The following is an 18,812-nucleotide window of genomic DNA, read 5'->3' on the forward strand; positions in this document are numbered from 1 at the left end:
CTTTTCTTTAGAAATGACAGAAGAGGCCCTTGCTGAACTCGGAAACTGTTACGACATCATACCATCATTACACCAACTGGTGAGTAATATTATATACTGTGAATGTATGACGTTAAACAAAACTACGATAAAATGACTTTTAGAACTGTTTGCCACTTGATTATTTAGTTGCTGACTAGGTGGGAGTCTACCTTGTAAACAATAAAGTAATGGTTTAAGATGTTCAAATGCAAATTTAAATAAGAAGGACTACCTAGTAAAGTGACTGCTCTGTGCAATTACAACGAATTTCTAGTTTTCAAATCTGGTGGTGTTGAATATTAGAAGTACAACATGTTATAAATCTGCTTAGCTCCACCACCAAGACTGGTGATTTCCTGCTGCTTAATTGTCTGTGCTTAGCTTTACTTCAGATTTGCCAATAAAATAAAAAGTTTTTGGAGATATTTGAAAAAAATAAAAACTAAGAAAGATATATGCTGATCAATAATAAATTTTGCATAACATAATAGGCTCAGACACGCTTATCCTTAAACTTTTACTCTTTCAACACATTAGCTTTCAATAAAAGTACAGATTGAAACAAAACGTGTAAATGTCATATTTGTGATCCATTTCAAATGTTCTGCAAGGCTCTGTAACTACAATGCATTCAGAAAGTATTCAGACATCTTCACATTTTGTTATCCTGTATCACTATGCTAAAATCATTTACGTTTTTTTCCACATCAAGCAACAGTCAGTACCTCAAAACGACAAAGCAAAAACAGGATTTTTGAAATTTTAGCAAATTTATGAAAATTAAAAAACTCAAATATCACATTGGCACAAGTATTCAGACTCTTTATTCAGTACTTATTTGTTGCACCGTTGTCAGCGATTACCGTCTGGAGTCTTCTCGAGTTTGACATGACAAGCTTCACACACCTGGATTTAGGAACTTTCTGCCATTCGTCTCTATAGATCCTCTCAAGTTTAAGTCTGGGCTTCTCAAGAACATTCACAGGGTTGTCTCTAAGCCATTCCTGTGTTGTCTTTATTTTGTGCTACTGGTCACTGTCCAGTTGGAAGTTGAACCTTCGGCCCAGTCTGAGGTTCACAGTACTCTGGAGCAGGTTTTCATTAAGGATATCTCTGTACTTTACTCCATTCAGCTTTTTCTCAAGACTGTCTGTCTCCCAGTCCCTGCCAATGACAGATAATGTCACAGCATGATGTTACCACCACTCTGCTTCACTATTGAAATGGTATTGCCCAGGTGATGAGCAGTGCCAGGTTTCCTCCAGACATGACACTAATCTTGTTTCTCACATCCAGCCCTGCAAGCAGGTCCTCCAACTTGCAGGGGAATCTTGGGGGTTGGTAACAGGGTTGGCACTCCAGCCACTATAAAAACCTCACACTGTTCAGTGTGGTGCTGAGGTGTCACCCATTGCACGGCTACACTCCGATCCCAATTACGGGCGGTTTGTCGTGTGGTGGGTGCGGCAACGCGATGTAATCGGCGCATGCTCCCAACCTCCTCCAAGAGTCTAATAATCCTCATATATACCTTTTTGCAAACTCCAAGGTGGTTTCTATGTGTGTTTTTTACTGAAGAGAGGTGCTTCTGTCTGGCCACTCGTTCATAAAGCCTAGATATGTGGAGATTTACAGTGGTGATTGTACTTCTGGAAGTTTCTCCCATCTGGACATTGGTTCTCCAGAGCTCAGGCACAATGACCATCAAGTTCTTGGTTGCTTCTCTTACGATGGCCCTTCTCCCACAATTGTTCAGTTTGGCATGGTGGCAAACTCTAGGAAGAGTCATGGTTGTTTCAGACTTGCTGTTTCAAAATTATGGAGGCCAATGAACCTTCAATGGTGCAGGATTTTTTTGTGAGCTTCTCCAGGTCTGTGCCTTGACACAATCCTGTGCGTAAACTCTGCAGGCAGTTCTTTTGACCTGATAGCTTGGTTTTGGCTTTGATAAATATGACAGATTGCAGAACCCTCTACAGACAGGTGGGTGCTTTTTCCTAACAATTTCCAGTAAATTGCATCGAGCATAGGTGGACTCCAAACAAGGTGCAGAAACGTCTCAATGACGGTCAATTGGGGGCACCTAAGACAGAGTTAGAATACTTGTGCGAATGTGATATTTCAGGTTTTTTTTTTATTTTAAATACATTTGTGAAAATTTTTTATATTCTGTTTTTGCTTTGTCATTCTGGGGTATTAAATGTTGCTTCACGTGAGGAAAATTTAACTTAAATACTGTAACATAGCAAAATGTGAAAAATGAGAAGGGGTTGAAATACTTTTGGAATCTACTGTAACTGCACTTTCCAGTTTCACTTACATGATGTCACCATTAAACTGTTAGGTACCACAGCCATGTGTAGTAATGTGTGACCAGCATAGTAGGAGTGTGCACAGTTTTAACAGATGGTTTGGGTGAATCAGGGAAGGAAACTTAGGAAAGAGACAGACATGCACTGCTAGCTTGTATGTTGAACTAGGGTGCCATCATGAATGCAAGAAACAGTCAGCAATGGGGCAGTTTGGATTTGTGTACACTGGCCTGGGCCATGTCTGGGCAAAGGACCTCATTTATGTATTTTGAGTGAGTTTATATGTTCAGGTGCAGAGAAAAGCAGAAGAGTATGCTGAGATCTTACTAATACAGTAAGTGAAGTATATCAAAAGAGAGCATGCTTTATGGCAGGGAATCCAGCAGTGCCTGGTGGGATTTATTTATTTATTTTTATATACAGTATGTCTGCTTATTTTACACAACTGTGTTACCTCCAAGTTTAAGAATTTTGGGACAATCATTTAAACGCTTTAAGAATTGTATCTGTTCTCTGTGGAGTATTTTGATTATCAGGGTGTATTCAGCAATATTGTGATATTTAAGACATAATGCTTAAGCTTCATTTTTTCCACTCCATAAAGTTTTAGATGCACTGCTAACAAACTGTCCATTAACAGTCAGGAAAAACACCAAACAGATATGTGTGTGTGTATATATATATATATATATATATATATATATATATATATATATATATATATATATATACATACATACAGTGCATCCAGAAAGTATTCACAGCGCATCACTTTTTCCACATTTTGTTATGTTACAGCCTAATTCCAAAATGGATTAAATTCATTTTTTTCCTCAGAATTCTACACACAACACCCCATAATGACAATGTGAAAAAAGTTTACTTGAGGTTTTTGCAAATTTATTAAAAATAAAAAAACTGAGAAAGCACATGTACATAAGTATTCACAGCCTTTGCTCAATACTTTGTCGATGTACCTTTGGCAGCAATTACAGCCTCAAGTCTTTTTGAATATGATGCCACAAGCTTGGCACACCTATCCTTGGCCAGTTTCACCCATTCCTCTTTGCAGCACCTCTCAAGCTCCATCAGGTTGGATGGGAGGCGTCGGTGCACAGCCATTTTAAGATCTCTCCAGAGATGTTCAATCGGATTGAAGTCTGGGCTCTGGCTGGGCCACTCAAGGACATTCACAGGCCGTTGTCCTGCTGAAAGATGAACCGTTGCCCCAGTCTGAGGTCAAGAGCGCTCTGGAACAGGTTTTCATCCAGGATGTCTCTGTACATTGCTGCAGTCATCTTTCCCTTTATCCTGACTAGTCTCCCAGTCCCTACCACTGAAAAATATCCCCACAGCATGATGCTGCCACCACCATGCTTCACTGTAGGGATGGTGCCAGGTTTCCTCCAAACGTGACACCTGGCATTCACACCAAAGAGTTCAATCTTTCTCTCATCAAACCAGAGAATTTTCTTTCTCGTGGTCTGAGAGTCCTTCAGGTGCCTTTTGGCAAACTCCAGGCGGGCTGCCATGTGCCTTTTGCTAAGGAGTGGCTTCCATCTGGCCACTCTACCATACAGGCCTGATTGGTGGATTGCTGCAGAGATGGTTGTCCTTCTAGAAGGTTCTCCTCTCTCCACAGAGGACCTCTGGAGCTCTGACAGAGTGACCATCGGGTTCTTGGTCACCTCCTTGACTAAGGCCCTTCTCCCCCGATCGCTCAGTTTAGATGGCCGGCCAGCTCTAGGAAGAGTCCTGGTGGTTTCAAACTTCTTCCACTTACGGATGATGGAGGCCACTGTGCTCATTGGGACCTTCAAAGCAGCAGAAATTTTTCTGTAACCTTCCCCAGATTTGTGCCTCGAGACAATCCTGTCCCGGAGGTTTACAGACAATTCCTTTGACTTCATGCTTGGTTTGTGCTCTGACATGAACTGTCAACTGTGGGACCTTATATAGACAGGTGTGTGCCTTTCCAAATCATGTCCAATCAACTGAATTTACCACAGATGGACTCCAATTAAGCTGCAGAAACATCTCAAGGATGATCAGGGGAAACAGGATGCACCTGAGCTCAATTTCGACCTTCAGGGCAAAGGCTGTGAATACTTATGTACATGTGCTTTCTCAATTTTTTTATTTTTAATAAATTTGCAAAAACCTCAAGTAAACTTTTTTCACGTTGTCATTATGGGGTGTTGTGTGTAGAATTCTGAGGAAAAAAATGAATTTAATCCATTTTGGAATAAGGCTGTAACATAACAAAATGTGGAAAAAGAGATGCGCTGTGAATACTTTCCGGATGCACTGTATATATATACATATATATATATATCTATATATATATATATCTATATATATATATATATATATATATATATATATATATATATATATATATATATATAAGCGCATTACCTCAGCTACTTTCAGATCAGCCAAAACACTCTATGCACATTCTACAGTCTAATATGGCCGCACTGCAGGAGCCTAAAGATCATTCTGTGTAAATGTTCATAGGCCTTCCTTTAACACTTAAACCTCACAACTAAAAATGAGATATGAAGACATAAACAACAAACTTACATTTTCTCACCTTTTGTAAAATATTTTATTTCACTTGGAAACATGAAATTTGAAATATTTACTTATTTAAACCATTAGTAGAGCGAGGCCGAATATGTGTCTTCTAACTGCGAACAGAACTTTGAATATGTTGTATTAAAACTTTCTCAGCAGTATAACGCCACTTGGCTCAATGCTGTAAAGTAACTGTCACTGCTTACAGGGGTCCTCTAACCTGTGGTTAGCTATACGTCTTGAATTGTTGAGGAGTTTAAACAATTTTATTGTTTTTCATGATTTATGCATGACAATTGTGTGACATTGTCTCAATCATATATGAACTTCATCTTTAAATTTGGCCATGATAATGTATTCCAAATGGAGGTGGGAAACATGAATGTGCCAGAATCCAGAAGTTTCACATTCCTGATTTTTAAGTAAAAACAGGAAAAAGCCCATCCACATTTATGTACAGTAATTAGAAAAGACAATGTAGCTCAAATACTGTAACAGAAAAATCAAATCTGTACCTGAACATATTTTATTTATTTAGAATCACTTATTTGAATATGAGTGATTCAGAACACATAGATTCCATTTTCCATAATAACAGTAAGATATGTGCATTCAGTTCAATGTTTTTGTGATCTAATGCACTCTTTTTACTTTTAGCAGTGTCCAGAATGTGTAAGTGAATAAGTGCAAATCAGCTCCTCATCTACAAACACTTTATATTTAATCAAGTTTTCTTGCTCTGAAAACAGAATCATTATATCCATCCAGAGTATGAACAAAAGAGGAATGTTCAAAATGTACACTAACAGTGTCCAGGCCAGGAATCGAGCCTAGAACTCAAAAACTGAATGCAAAGATTAATATTTCAGCATTTAGAGCAGTTACTGGAGTAGAAAGATTAGCACATTAGCTAACATTCATGTCTTGACGTTTTCATTTAGCAGAGGTCTGTCGCGGCCAGCGTACTCAACTTCACTGTACTTGTTACACTCTCCTGAGGACTGTGCTGGGAATCATGATAGTGTAAAGCAAGAAAACAGCCACTAGGGGGTGGTGAAGGCACATGTTTAGAGAGGAGAGCTTGTGCTGCACATAAAGCCGTGGGATAAGCGTAGTCTTTCCCTACAACAAATACACAGTCGCACAAAATATAAAAGAGATAAGTGAGGACAACTGTTTCAGGAAAATTATAATGAGAATCTGGCAACTACAGTAAATCGGCTGTCGGATAATCCCTGTCAGTAGTCAATAGCTGTTTGTTTCTATTATCCTGTCTCTATACACATAAATCATACTTGCACTTATTTACTGTTTTAGCACATAGTTACATTTGAGTTCCACAGTGATGTGAAAAAGTATTTGCCCCCTCAATAATATCCTGTTTTTGTATATTTTACAAAATAAATAAGATCAGGTCTTTAAATAAAATTACAGAAAGGAAACCTGAGTGAACACACAATGCAGTTTTTAAATCACTGCCTTCTTTAATCAAGGAGATAAGTATTCCTCCACCCTTGTTAAAATATAATTGCCCCCATAGTTTCAATAATTGGGTGCAGCACCTTAAGCAGCAATAATCACAGCTAAACACCTCCAAGAATTTAGTATCTGTCTTTCACATTCGCCTCCTGGGTCTCGCCGAGGATGAGGACTCCACCCTTGACAGGCTGTTAACACAGGATGAACTGAAGGAGGCCTTGGACTCGGTGAGCTCTCAGAAATCTTCAGCTCCTGAATGGTTGCCCCCAGAAATTCTTTCTGCTTTTTGAAAATGGCTGTCTGCTTCACTCTTCCTTATGCTGAATTCTGCCATCTATTAACATGGCGATGATCTCGCTTCTTCCTAAACAAGGTAAAGCTTCTACAGAATGTGCAAATTATAGGCCAATTTCATTAATAAACTCAGACATCAAGCTATTAGCTAAAGTACTTGCTCATTGGCTACATTCAGTGATGCATAATTTAATTCATCCTGACTAGACAGGTTTCATAACTCCCAACGTGTAACTGGTAACATACAGCGCCTTCTTCATGTCAGTTATGCTGCACCATCTCTTCCACAGCCATCTGCACTACATTCTTTAGATGTGGAGGTTTTTGATAGAATGAATTAGTGCTTCCTTTGGCAGGCCTTGAGTAAAACGGGCTTTAGGGAAAGCTTCATCAACTTAATTAAAACCCTTTATTCATCCTCAATTTTGTTTACTAATTCAGACGTTCCCCGTTTCATATTTTCAAAGCAGCCAGACAAGGCCTACCCCATACGCTTAACCTGTTTGATACCTATGAAGCCGAGTTTGGCTACAAAATCAACGGGAATACGTCCGCCCTCCTTCCCCTAAATGAACTGTGTAGTCAGGCGGCTGTTCCTCCCAATATATCTCAAGCAGAGGCATTTAGATATCTGGGTGTGAACACCTCTGCATCCTCAAACTACAGGCATATTCTGAAGACTCCATCACTTCATGGTCATCCTTCCCCGTATCTTTTCAGTTTAAAATTTCATTAATTATGTAAGTCCTACCGGTCCCTTTTGTCCTGTGGGACCCTGGAGGCAGCTGATAGGTACCGGCAGGCCAAGCGGAATGCAGCTTCGGTGGTTGCTGAGGCAAAAACTTGGGCATGGGAGGAGTTTGGGGAGGCCATGGAGAACGACTTTCGGACGGCTTCGAGGAGATTCTGGTCCACCATCCGGCGTCTCAGGAAGGGGAAGCAGTGCAGTGTCAACACTGTATATGGTGGAGATGGTGCGCTGCTGACCTCGACTCGGGACGTTGTGGGTCGGTGGGGGGAGTACTTCGAAGACCTACTCAATCCCATTAACATGCCTTCCAATGAGGAAGCAGAGCCTGGGGACTCAGAGGTGGGCTCCCCCATCTCTAGGACTGAGGTCACCGAGGTGGTCAAAAAACTCCTTGGTGGCAGGGCCCCGGGGGTGGATGAGATACGCCCGGAGTTCCTCAAGGCTCTGGATGTTGTAGGACTGTCTTGGTTGACACGCCTCTGCAACATCGCATGGACATCAGGGACAGTGCCTCTGGATTGGCAGACTGGGGTGGTGGTCCCCCTCTTTAAGAAAGGGGATCGGAGGGTGTGTTCCAACTACAGACGGATCACACTCCTCAGCCTCCCTGGAAAAGTCTATTCAGGGGTCCTGGAGAGGAGGGTCCGTCGGCTAGTCGAGCCTCGGATTCAGGAGGAACAGTGGGGTTTTCGTCCTGGTCGCAGAACAGTGGACCAGCTCTATACCCTTAGCAGGGTCCTGGAGGGTGCATGGGAGTTTGCCCAACCAGTCTACATGTGTTTTGTGGACTTGGAAAAGGCATTCGACCGTGTCCCTCGGGGAATCCTGTGGGGGGTACTCCGAGAGTATGGGGTACCGGCCCCCTTGATAAGGGCTGTTCGGTCCCTGTACGATCGGTGTCAGAGCTTGGTCCGCATTGCCGGCAGTAAGTCGAACCCGTTTCCAGTGAGAGTTGGACTCCGCCAGGGCTGCCCTTTGTCACCGATTCTGTTCATAACTTTTATGGACAGAATTTCTAGGCGCAGCCAGGGCGTTGAGGGGGTCCGGTTTGGTGGGCTCAGGATTGGGTCACTGCTTTTTGCAGATGATGTTGTCCTGTTTGCTTCATCAGGCCGTGATCTTCAGCTCTCTCTGGATCGGTTCGCAGCCGAGTGTGAAGCGGCTGGGATGAGAATCAGCACCTCCAAATCCGAGACCATGGTCCTCAGCCGGAAAAGGGTGGAGTGCCCTCTCAGGGTTGGTAGCGAGATCCTGCCCCAAGTGGAGGAGTTCAAGTATCTCGGGGTCTTGTTCACGAGTGAGGGAAGAATGGAGCGTGAGATCAACAGGCGGATCGGTGCGGCGTCCGCAGTGATGCGGGCGCTGCATCGGTCTGTCGTGGTGAAAAAGGAGCTGAGCCATAAGGCAAAGCTCTCAATTTACCAGTCGATCTACGTTCGTACCCTCACCTATGATCATGAGCTATGGGTAGTGACTGAAAGAACGAGATTGCGAATGCAAGTGGCTGAAATGAGTTTCCTCCGCAGGGTGTCTGGGCTTTCCCTTAAAGATAGGGTGAGAAGCTCAGTCATCCGGGAGGGGCTCAGAGTAGAGCCGCTGCTCCTCCGCATCGAGAGGAGTCAGATAAGGTGGCTCGGGCATCTGATCAGGATGCCTCCTGGACGCCTCCCTGGTGAGGTGTTCCGGGCACGTCTAACCAGGAGGCGGCCCCGGGGAAGACCCAGGACACGCTGGAGGGACTATGTCTCTCGACTGGCCTGGGAACGCCTTGGGATTTTCCCGAAAGAGCTAGAAGAAGTGGCCGGGGAGAGGGAAGTCTGGGCATCTCTGCTCAAGCTGCTGCCCCCGCGACCCGACCTCGGATAAGCGGGAGACAATGGATGGATGGATGGATGGATAATTATGTAAGCTTCATACTCCCTCTATCTCCACCTCTTAAGTTTTGGTCTAAAATAAAATCTTTTTTTTATGGTACTCCAGGAGACCCTGTAAAACATAATGGGTTTCTTGGACCCAATATATGTTATGCTCTCTAGACATGGCATCAAGTTAGAAACTTATTGGGACTACTACCGCAACCCAGCACAGAACATAAGTGGTAAGCCAATTGCTTTTCAAAAGTGGTCTATAAGGAGTATTTGTACATTTAGATACATCTTAAATGATTCTGGAGTCAAGTTGTTCCAATCCTCGCAGTCCAAGTTTGCTGTTCCTGCTCCCTCCTTTTTCTTTTCTCTCCAGCTGTGATCTGTGCTTAGAACATGTGGAATTTCTCTCACTTCTCCTCTCCCCGTCACCCACTTTACACTTTTGTGGTTTCCTTCTCACCTGAATCCAAACCTGTATCCTCTCTCTATTCCATGCTGTGCAAGTCTTCCAATAAACGTGAAAACGTCATCCAAAAACTCCAATCACCAGCACACTCATTGCAAAATTAGGCTTGCCTCCGGACCTACTTGGTCATCTCTGCTCTTTAAACACTTTCTCGCAGAAGTTCTCGCAGTATCCCAAAGTTGCTTCTATTTGGTCTTATGTAGCAAAAGCTCTCTCCTCCGTTCTCTCTGTGCAGGTTCCCTGTCTCCTCAGATTCTCCTCTCGGATTTCTCCAACACTTTCCCTTTCTGCATTGCAGCAGAACGTAATCACTTGAGCAACTATTGCTGCAAAACCGTTGCTGGCCTGTCATTGGAGATCGTCGCCTGTGTCTCTTTGTGTCATTGTTCTTTAACTTGGTCCTCTTAGAACTTTCTGCATAGTGGATTAGCAGCTCATCCAGCCCTACAGTTCAGAGATGGCTTAGTGTGGTTCAGGCGCTGGATGGCAGTGGCCCATGATACACTTTCCTTGCGCTTCAGTTTCCTCTACCTGCTGGCCAACTGTTGTTCCACTGTCCATTTTGTTTTATTTATTTGTGTTCCTTCAAGAAGGGTTCACCACTTCTCAAGGCTTGGGGGGCAGGGCGGTATTTTCTTTCTGTTTTTTAATAAAAACAGTTTTACTCACTTTCTGATATTGTATAAATTCAATATTTTTAATAAAAATTTTATTGCCAAAAAAAAAAAAAAATCAAAGTATGTATAACAGATTACACGGCCCAGTTTAATGCGTCATATGGTGCCATACAGACTAGCTGGGAGCCCCCGACACAGATGGTATAAAGGGCACAGCGTCTTCATGATTATGAAGTGAATGTACTCAAGAGCGTTGTGTTTACACTTTACGGTGGGCCTTTGGCGTCGGGTTCTGGTGCGTGTTAAGCCGCACTAGCTGGAGTGCTGACAGGATGCTTTATTGCAGTAAGCTGGTCTCTTATTTCTGATTAGAAGTCATTTTAATTCCCTGTAATCCACCTCCATTTTCTTAATGAGCTTAAACCATCCCAGGCACAAAAGCGACACTGTGCATGCAGTGACACCGGAAGAGTTTGAAGACCTCGGTCCACATACCAACATCTCTTTACACTGCAAGAGGACATGCGACTAAAACGGATAGTAGGGTGAGGAGCTCCACACTCTGGGTGGGCTTTGGGTTAGAGAGGCTGCTGCCGCTGGTATGGACCACAACATCCAGTGGGACACAATGCATGAAGGTAAAGAGCAGGCTGCTGTGCACAGCTGGTCAGAACGTAGGAGATGTTGGCATGGAGAGGAGAGATTTACAGAAAGTGAAGAAAAAAAAGAAACGGTGTGAAAAGACACAATGCACGGAGTCCACTTATTATGAGTAAATTGGAAAACCAGTGGAAGACTGAAGATATTCTGTGCACACATTTCACCCCACTAGTTAATCATCAGAAGAAACAAAACACCCCTGGCACAAACAGCAGGCTGAACAGAAAATGACTAAAATTTGGGTGGGATGTTTTGTTCTTAAAGGGTTGCTCTACTCTCAGGATAAAATAAATAAAATTCTAGCGATAAAAAGAAATACATGGAATAGAAGATCTTCTTGAGTGGTAATGAAGTGATGGCACAGTGAATGACTGATGTGGATAAATGGACAGAATATTTAATGAATGAAATATAAAAATGGTAAAATGCTACAGATTTGCAAATCATGCAGACGAGACCTTCCATCCATCCATTTTCCAACCCGCTGAATCCGAACACAGGGTCACGGGGGTCTGCTGGAGCCAATCCCAGCCAACACAGGGCACAAGGCAGGGAACCAATCCCGGGCAGGGTGCCAACCCACTGCAGGACACACACACCCACACACCAAGCACACACTAGGGCCAATTTAGAATCACCAATCCACCTAACCTGCATGTCTTTGGACTGTGGGAGGAAACCGGAGCGCCCGGAGGAAACCCACGCAGACACGGGGAGAACATGCAAACTCCACGCAGGGAGGACCCGGGAAGCGAACCCGGGTCTCCTAACTGCGAGGCAGCAGCGCTACCACTGCGCCACCGTGCCGCCCAGACGAGACCTTTATCAAAAAATGAATCTTTCCGTAGCTGATATTAACATCCTTAACGGCCGACGTTTGCTTCTTGTGTGAAAATCTCGCACTTCCATTTTTAACGTATCTTTTTTTTTTTTTTTTTTATTACAGATGAGTCACATCATACACAATGGCAAGGCCTCGCTGGATGAGGAGTCCCTGTCATGCCTTGCCAGCGAGAAGACATTCCTCAAAGCTCAAAGCCTCTTCGCCTCATCAAACATCAATCTACAAGCAGCCGACTCTACCATAAAGGCAACAGCAGGACAGCAGCCAGGACATCTTCCGTTCCTTCTGTGTTTAGTTCTCGATGGCCTGGCTGTACTGAGTGCCAGGAGCTGAAGTCTCACGCAAACATCTGAAAGACTCAAACAAGAACAAATTCATTCCACTTCACACAGCTCCTTGCTTAAAAACAGCAGGTCAAATACCTAACTAGTGTGGCTTAAGCTCAGGGCACGTGATAACATTTTTTTTTTTTTTTTTTACAAAACACAGTATTACTAAAATTAAGAAAGGGAATGAGTGACTGGAAAATTATTTTCTAAATGTTTTTGAAATGTTGCAAACAGCATCTCTCATCGCACAATATAGCTTGTTTTCTTTTTAAATCTCAATGGAGATGCTGAATATCTTGAAAGTTGGTGCACTTCTACAAATGATTCTTTCTTATATCCCTTGATAGTTCATGTGATTACTTACCAGTTAAATCCAGCGCAGATTCATGGGAAACTGGAGCTCAGCGTCCTCAGTCAAAAACCAGACCAGGAAGGTCTTCACCAAGCATCCCCTTAGATAAAGCAAACCTAAGAAGGAAGTGCGACTTACTGTACCAACCAAACCTGGAATTCAATTTGAGACCCGATTCTTATCTCAGGTGTTAAAAAATGGCTGAAAATGACGCAGCTTAGTGAAGCAAATGAAATGCGTTAACCTCGAGTGTGACTCGGAAGTCTATACAATTACCGTTAAACCAGAGTCAGACTCTGGGTGACGTTTAACGATCCGCTTTACAGTGCTAAGCACAAATAACACTTGGGATCATATTTTGCTGCCATCTAGTGGGGGAAATAACATCATGCTGTAAAAAAAAAACCAAAACATGAACATTTGTATGCTTTCTGGCACTTTATGATAACACTAAAGTAACTTACTAATATTCATGAATCTGCTGGAGCTGCCAATGAAAAGCCTTATATAAAGGCAGTTTGGCTCAAACTGAGACTGAACTGTTGCTTGAAGCGAGTGATTACAATAGTGAAAGTGATGCCTACAGCGCTGTGCCATTGAGCCGCCGTGATATGCCCAGTAAATTTAGTTGCATGAAGTTTCCTCATGGTGCGATAGTAGCTGCGTGACAGAAAGGCAAGGAGATTATGATCAAATGGAAGGACAAGAAAGACGTTAACCTCCTGAGCACCGTTCACAAAGCGTCCACCGCCAATGTTCGTGTCAGGAGGAATGTGGAAGTCACTAAGCCTTGTGCTTTGGCAGCCTATAATAACACAATAGGTGGCGTCCATTGTGCAGATCAGGCAGTGACATTCTACCCTCTCAAGTATAAGCAACCCGAAAAAAGTATAAGAAAAGTACACAGGAAAACATGCTGGTACAGTCTCGATTGTGACGTTGGGCTGTGCATTGGCGACTCTTTCAAAACATGTCACATGAAGGACGTGTACAGGGTGGCGCAGGGAAATGGGATATTTTGGAACTACATGTTGGCGACCCTGGGGCGTCGGCAGTAGTTTGGGACGAAAACAACCTCATTTCGAACCCCTTGCCATTGAATATAATGGAGCAGTGGAGAGGTGCGCAATGAGCATTTGCTGTGAAAGCCTTCAATAAGAATGGTGATAGTGTGACAGCTGCGCAAAGGGAATTTCAGCGTCATTACCAGTTAGGACGTCATGATCATATCCCATCTGCTCATGCGATTACAACATGGGTGTGTAATTTCAAAGAAATGGGTTCAGCCTTAAAAAAAAGTCCCCAGGTGGAGCCACTTCTGATCCTGCGCTACAGTCGATGGCAGCTATTCGACGATTGTTTGTAAAGCGCGTCATTTCAAGCAACGGTGGCATTCCGTGGTGTCTTGAAATCCCCAGATCTCACTGTTTGTGATTTTTTTCTGTGGGGACATCTTAAAAGCCAAGTGTACCGCACACGACCTGCAACCATTGCTGAACTAGAAAGGAGGACTGAAGAGGAAATCAATGGCATCAAGCAATGCAGAATTTCCACAACAGGCTGTCAGAATGTGTACGGAGAAATGGACACCTTCATGATGTTTCCTTCCAAACATACAATGAATAGTGATTACTGTCATTAACTGCATATCCTGTACAGTACATTTCATCATTAAATGTATTTTGTAACGTGTTTATTCAACCATTTAACATCAATTAAAAATTTCCCACTTCCCTGCGCCACCCTTTACTAAATCTGCATCAGTACAGTGGTGGACACCAGACGTTCATTTCCTTCAGTATTTATGTTCATGTTTTGGTATTTACAGGTTTCTGTTACAAGTAATAACATTTTTTCTTGTTAAGAAAATTCAACATTTTTGTTTCATTTTTTGGGGGTAAACATAATGCTAAGGAGGTTAATGGCAGCTTACAGTATTTTCCCACCGAGGTTTGGATAGCTAGTCAGCAGCATTTAACAAACCAATGAATGCTGGCCCAGCTAAACTTCACAGCCTGTAGGAAATCCAAATTGCTTTTTCTGAGTGTTGGAGCTTCAGATAAATGAACCCATTACAACTCAGACAGTCTTTCATCTTCTGTCGCAGTCAAACGAACTAAACTGCTTAACTCTACAAATGTTGAAGGACTCCGTATGTTCGTCTTTCATAAAATGAACCGTTTAGCTGGTCATTGGCCTTGGAATGGATCGGTAAACCATGCTGGACAGGTCAGTGCTGGGTTTCATTAAACTGAATCCAAACTATCCAAGTGGATTTTAAACACAACGGTAGCATATTGGATTAGTAGAGAAATAAACTGGATGTCCGTTAGCATAACGTCAAACACCGTGCTGTGTGTATCTTCTGGGCAAACATCCACAAGAAAACTCCCAAATCTTTAAATGTTCATATCTAGTAGCCTAAGAAATGCTTAAAAAACCCAAGCAGAGAGGGAGAAAATGCACAGAAAACATGAAGGATTCATTTTATGCACACACAAAAAAAGACAATATAAGATTTTTTCCAAATTACATCTTTTTATTTGAGATGGTTGTGTCAGATGTTGAAGAAAGGTACTCTAGCCAAACGGCTGAATGAAAAGCACAAGTCTACTTGGTTTGGCACAGTGAGCAGTTATTAAACCTGTGATCTGTCAGTTTTGCGCATTTTCTACGGTTTATAGAAAATGATGAGAGACCAACAGAAAGCAGTAGAAGACAACCAGACGAAGTCAGAGCACATGTAAACATGTCCAAGGCTGTTTCCAACTCTCTGCACCATCTGACAGTTAAAAGGAATCAGCATGTAGATCCATACAACACAAAACATACTCATCGATATGCAAAAGCTTTTTAGTATTTGTTCCCTTACTTAAATTCATTACGGACAAATAAACTGCTAGCGTTTGTTTGTAGAAAATGTGTAGTGGTCATTTTGAGTTTTATTTTCTGAATGTTACGAAGACTAAACTTTTAAGACTTACCCTTCTTTCCAGTTCCTGAACTGCACCTTGGTATGGAATGTGTTGTAAAAAATGGAGAGACCAACAAGTATGAAAATCTTTCTTCAAAAGCATTAAGACAATAACACAACAGTGAATACTCTGAATATGGCGACATGCATAAATATGAGAAAACATTAAAAAAAAATTAAAATATACACAATTGCTCTTGCATTTTCAGGATCTGAAGTGACCTACAGGATAACCATTTTATACTGTGGATGGGCCTGCTATGGACGCTCCACAATCAGGGCTGCACCAAGTCACGGGGGGTTACGGAGCACGGCTGCCATATCTCGGCAAGACAGACGGAACTTGCAGCGTTTGTTTTTGGGATGTTACGAAACTGCAGGATACACAGTTGTTTATCACGGTAGTATGAGACTAAATGTTATAAAAGCTAAACGTGGTCTTTAAACTTTAAAATTTACTGGCCGCACTGCACATTCCACCTGAGTTTTTCAAAAGCACACGTCTCCTCCAGTAAGCCTGGTGAACAAATGGCACTGCTGACTCTCTGCATTTCACCAGTTGGTGACAAATGTTGATAATCAAATCACTTTGCGCAAAATTGAAATTACAGCAAAACTCAGTGCTTCACTTTGCAAAAAAAAATTTGTGAAATAAACCGCGTTTTGCTTCCAGTGAAATTTTGTGCACAAGAAGAACAGTTTAGTTCCTGTCTGGAAACATTTTCACACGTTAATTGTGCAAACATCATTTAATATTTCAATAACGATCGCTAGAGCGTAATCCGCACAAGTACAAGTGTGTGTATCCTTAACTTGGAATATGACAATTGCTAAGTAATGGCAGAGAGTCGGGGCGTTGGGCAGTGCCACTTTCCCTGTAGTCAGTTTTCATGTGCAGAAAAACACAGTAAGCCGTACAATGAGTGCGTCTTTATGTGGAAAATATGTAAAGGACTCGGGTAAGTATGGACATGTCAGTTTTGTGATACTGTATGTGAACTGAAACATTCCTGTCTGGCCCATCGCTAGTATAAATTTGCTGAGTGTCCGTTATTAAATCAACGCAATGATATCTGTACTCCGTTTTCCAGGAGTGGCACGAGGGGTGGAATGGTGACACACCAAAAGATGTGAATTTTTGTTAACTGCAGATTCTAAATTCTCCCTGAGTGAGTGCCAATGTGGGTGGGCATAGCGTTAGACTGGCACCTGGTCTGGGGTTGGTCCCTGCCATGTACTCTATGTTGTTGGGATAGACTCCTGCCCCAGCAGCCCTTCATTTCATCAGGCGGGTTTGGGAATGTTTTGTTGTAATTCAAAAGCAACCTGCTGGCCAGTGGAAGTGTCAACCATCTAATAAGAGAAAATAAAACAATCCTTTGTCGATTTCTACTGGAGATGCAGGGAGTTTAAATTCACCAAAATTCAGACCACCTTTATACACAAGCAGGCAGTGAGCTCCACTGTGGGGGTGGGCGAGGGGGGTGTTATGAAAGATTGCTGATGGCACTGGCGAGAGACACCTGCGGACACTTGACTCACAAAGATCACTGAAGTGACTGCAAAGGGAGGTGACGCTGGAGCAGATGTCTGCTGTGTCCCATCATCCATTTCAGTTCTTTCAATTTAAAATCAGTCAATCTCATATAGAGGTCTGAAGATAGAAGCGTTGTGTATTCTGTGGAATATTATTGGTGCCAAAATGAAAGAAACAAAATGACAATTACGAAACAATCACATTAAAAAAATACAGTAATATATTTCAATGGTTTAAAAAAAAAAACAATTATATAAAAGTCATCTAATTATTAAGAAATATAAGGTCAGCATTTTATTTTGGTTCAGCAATGTAATCATCTTCGATTGAAATGCTGCAGCGTTAATGACCCCATTATTACTGAGCACTTGTATTTAACAAGAGGACGCTACTGTGATGTCCACACCGTTTATCCCAGATGCCTCTTTGCTTGGCTGAACTTTTGCCTGTTGGTTAATCATTTCCTGCTGAATGCTTTGGCCTGACTGTAGGCAGCAGCATACCAAAGGTCTTCAGTGCGACTTTTCTTACATTCATACTGGCAAAAACATTAAAGCAGTTAAGAGTTGCAGCAGTCAGTTTTGCAGATGAACTATAAGGGGGGGTTCCAGAGAAAAGCCAAGCAAAATGACACCTTTTACTGGCTAACTAACAAGATTACAATAAGCAAGCTTTCGAGGCAACTCAGGCCCCAAAAGAAAAAAGAAACTTAACTGTAAAGCTTACACCAATTCTCTTTTAGTCACCTTCAAAATCGTCTCCTTCAGATGTAATACCCCGTCCCCTGTTCCTGTACTCATCTTTTCTTACCATGTCTAGAAGCTCCTGTGTTTTTTTCCTGTATTTCTCTCACAGTAGCAAATCATCTTAGTCTCAATTTTAATTTCATCCATCCATTTTCCAACCTGCTGAATCCGAACACAGGGTCACGGGGGTCTGCTGGAGCCAATCCCAGCTAACACAGGGCACTAGGCAGGAACCAATCCTGGGCAGGGTGCCAACCCACCACAGGACTCACACAAACACACACACACACCAAGCACACACTAGGGCCAATTTAGAATCGCCAATCCACCTAACCTGCAAGTCTTTGGACTGTGGGAGGAAACCCACGCAAACACGGGGAGAACATGCAAACTCCACGCAGGGAGGACCCGGGAAGTGAACCCGGGTCCCCAGGTCTCCCAACTGCGAGGCAGCAGCGCTACCCACTGCGCCACTGTGCCGCCCCAATTTTAATTTCGTGAACAAAAAGAAATCTCAAGAAGTGAGATCTGGCGAATATGGGGGTGTGAAGCAGCAATCGCATTGTTTTTGATCAACGTGACAACACGGTGTGTGAAGGTGCGTTGTCACGTTGCAGATCCCAGTCTTGTGTGCGCCACTTCTCTGGATGTTTGTTTTTTTCTGATGCTTTCCCGAAGACACCTCAACAATTCAATGTAATGGCACCGATTAAAAGTCTTGTTCAGGGGCGACAAACTCTTTATGAACAACTCCGTCAATGTCAGAAAACGTCAGAAAACGTGATCATCAGTGCCTCTTGAAAATCTGCCCTGATGACTTGAGGAAGGAAGAAAAAAATTGCCAAGGTCACCCACACAACTGGAGAAAAAATGCCAGAAACACACACTCGATCAGCTTGGCACAATAAAACTCAGTGGACTGACTAACCACATTTGTAGACACAATATACCTAGCGCCTTATTCAATTACTTCATCCTACTA

General features: G+C 42.6%; 1 protein-coding gene across 1 annotated transcript in view; it reads left to right on the plus strand.

Annotated features, from left to right (window-relative positions):
* Positions 1-13,059, plus strand: part of gsdmea (gasdermin Ea) — a 58,882-nt gene extending 45,823 nt beyond the window's left edge. The window contains exons 9-10 of the mRNA XM_028818271.2: positions 12-79; positions 11,995-13,059. Of these exons, the coding sequence (XP_028674104.2) occupies positions 12-79; positions 11,995-12,225 (299 nt within the window). The 3' untranslated portion in view covers positions 12,226-13,059. The remainder of the gene's footprint in view (positions 1-11; positions 80-11,994) is intronic.
* The last annotated feature ends 5,753 nt before the right edge of the window (positions 13,060-18,812 follow it).

Source organism: Erpetoichthys calabaricus, chromosome 13, assembly GCF_900747795.2.
Source record: "Erpetoichthys calabaricus chromosome 13, fErpCal1.3, whole genome shotgun sequence".
Taxonomy (NCBI): domain Eukaryota; kingdom Metazoa; phylum Chordata; class Cladistia; order Polypteriformes; family Polypteridae; genus Erpetoichthys; species Erpetoichthys calabaricus.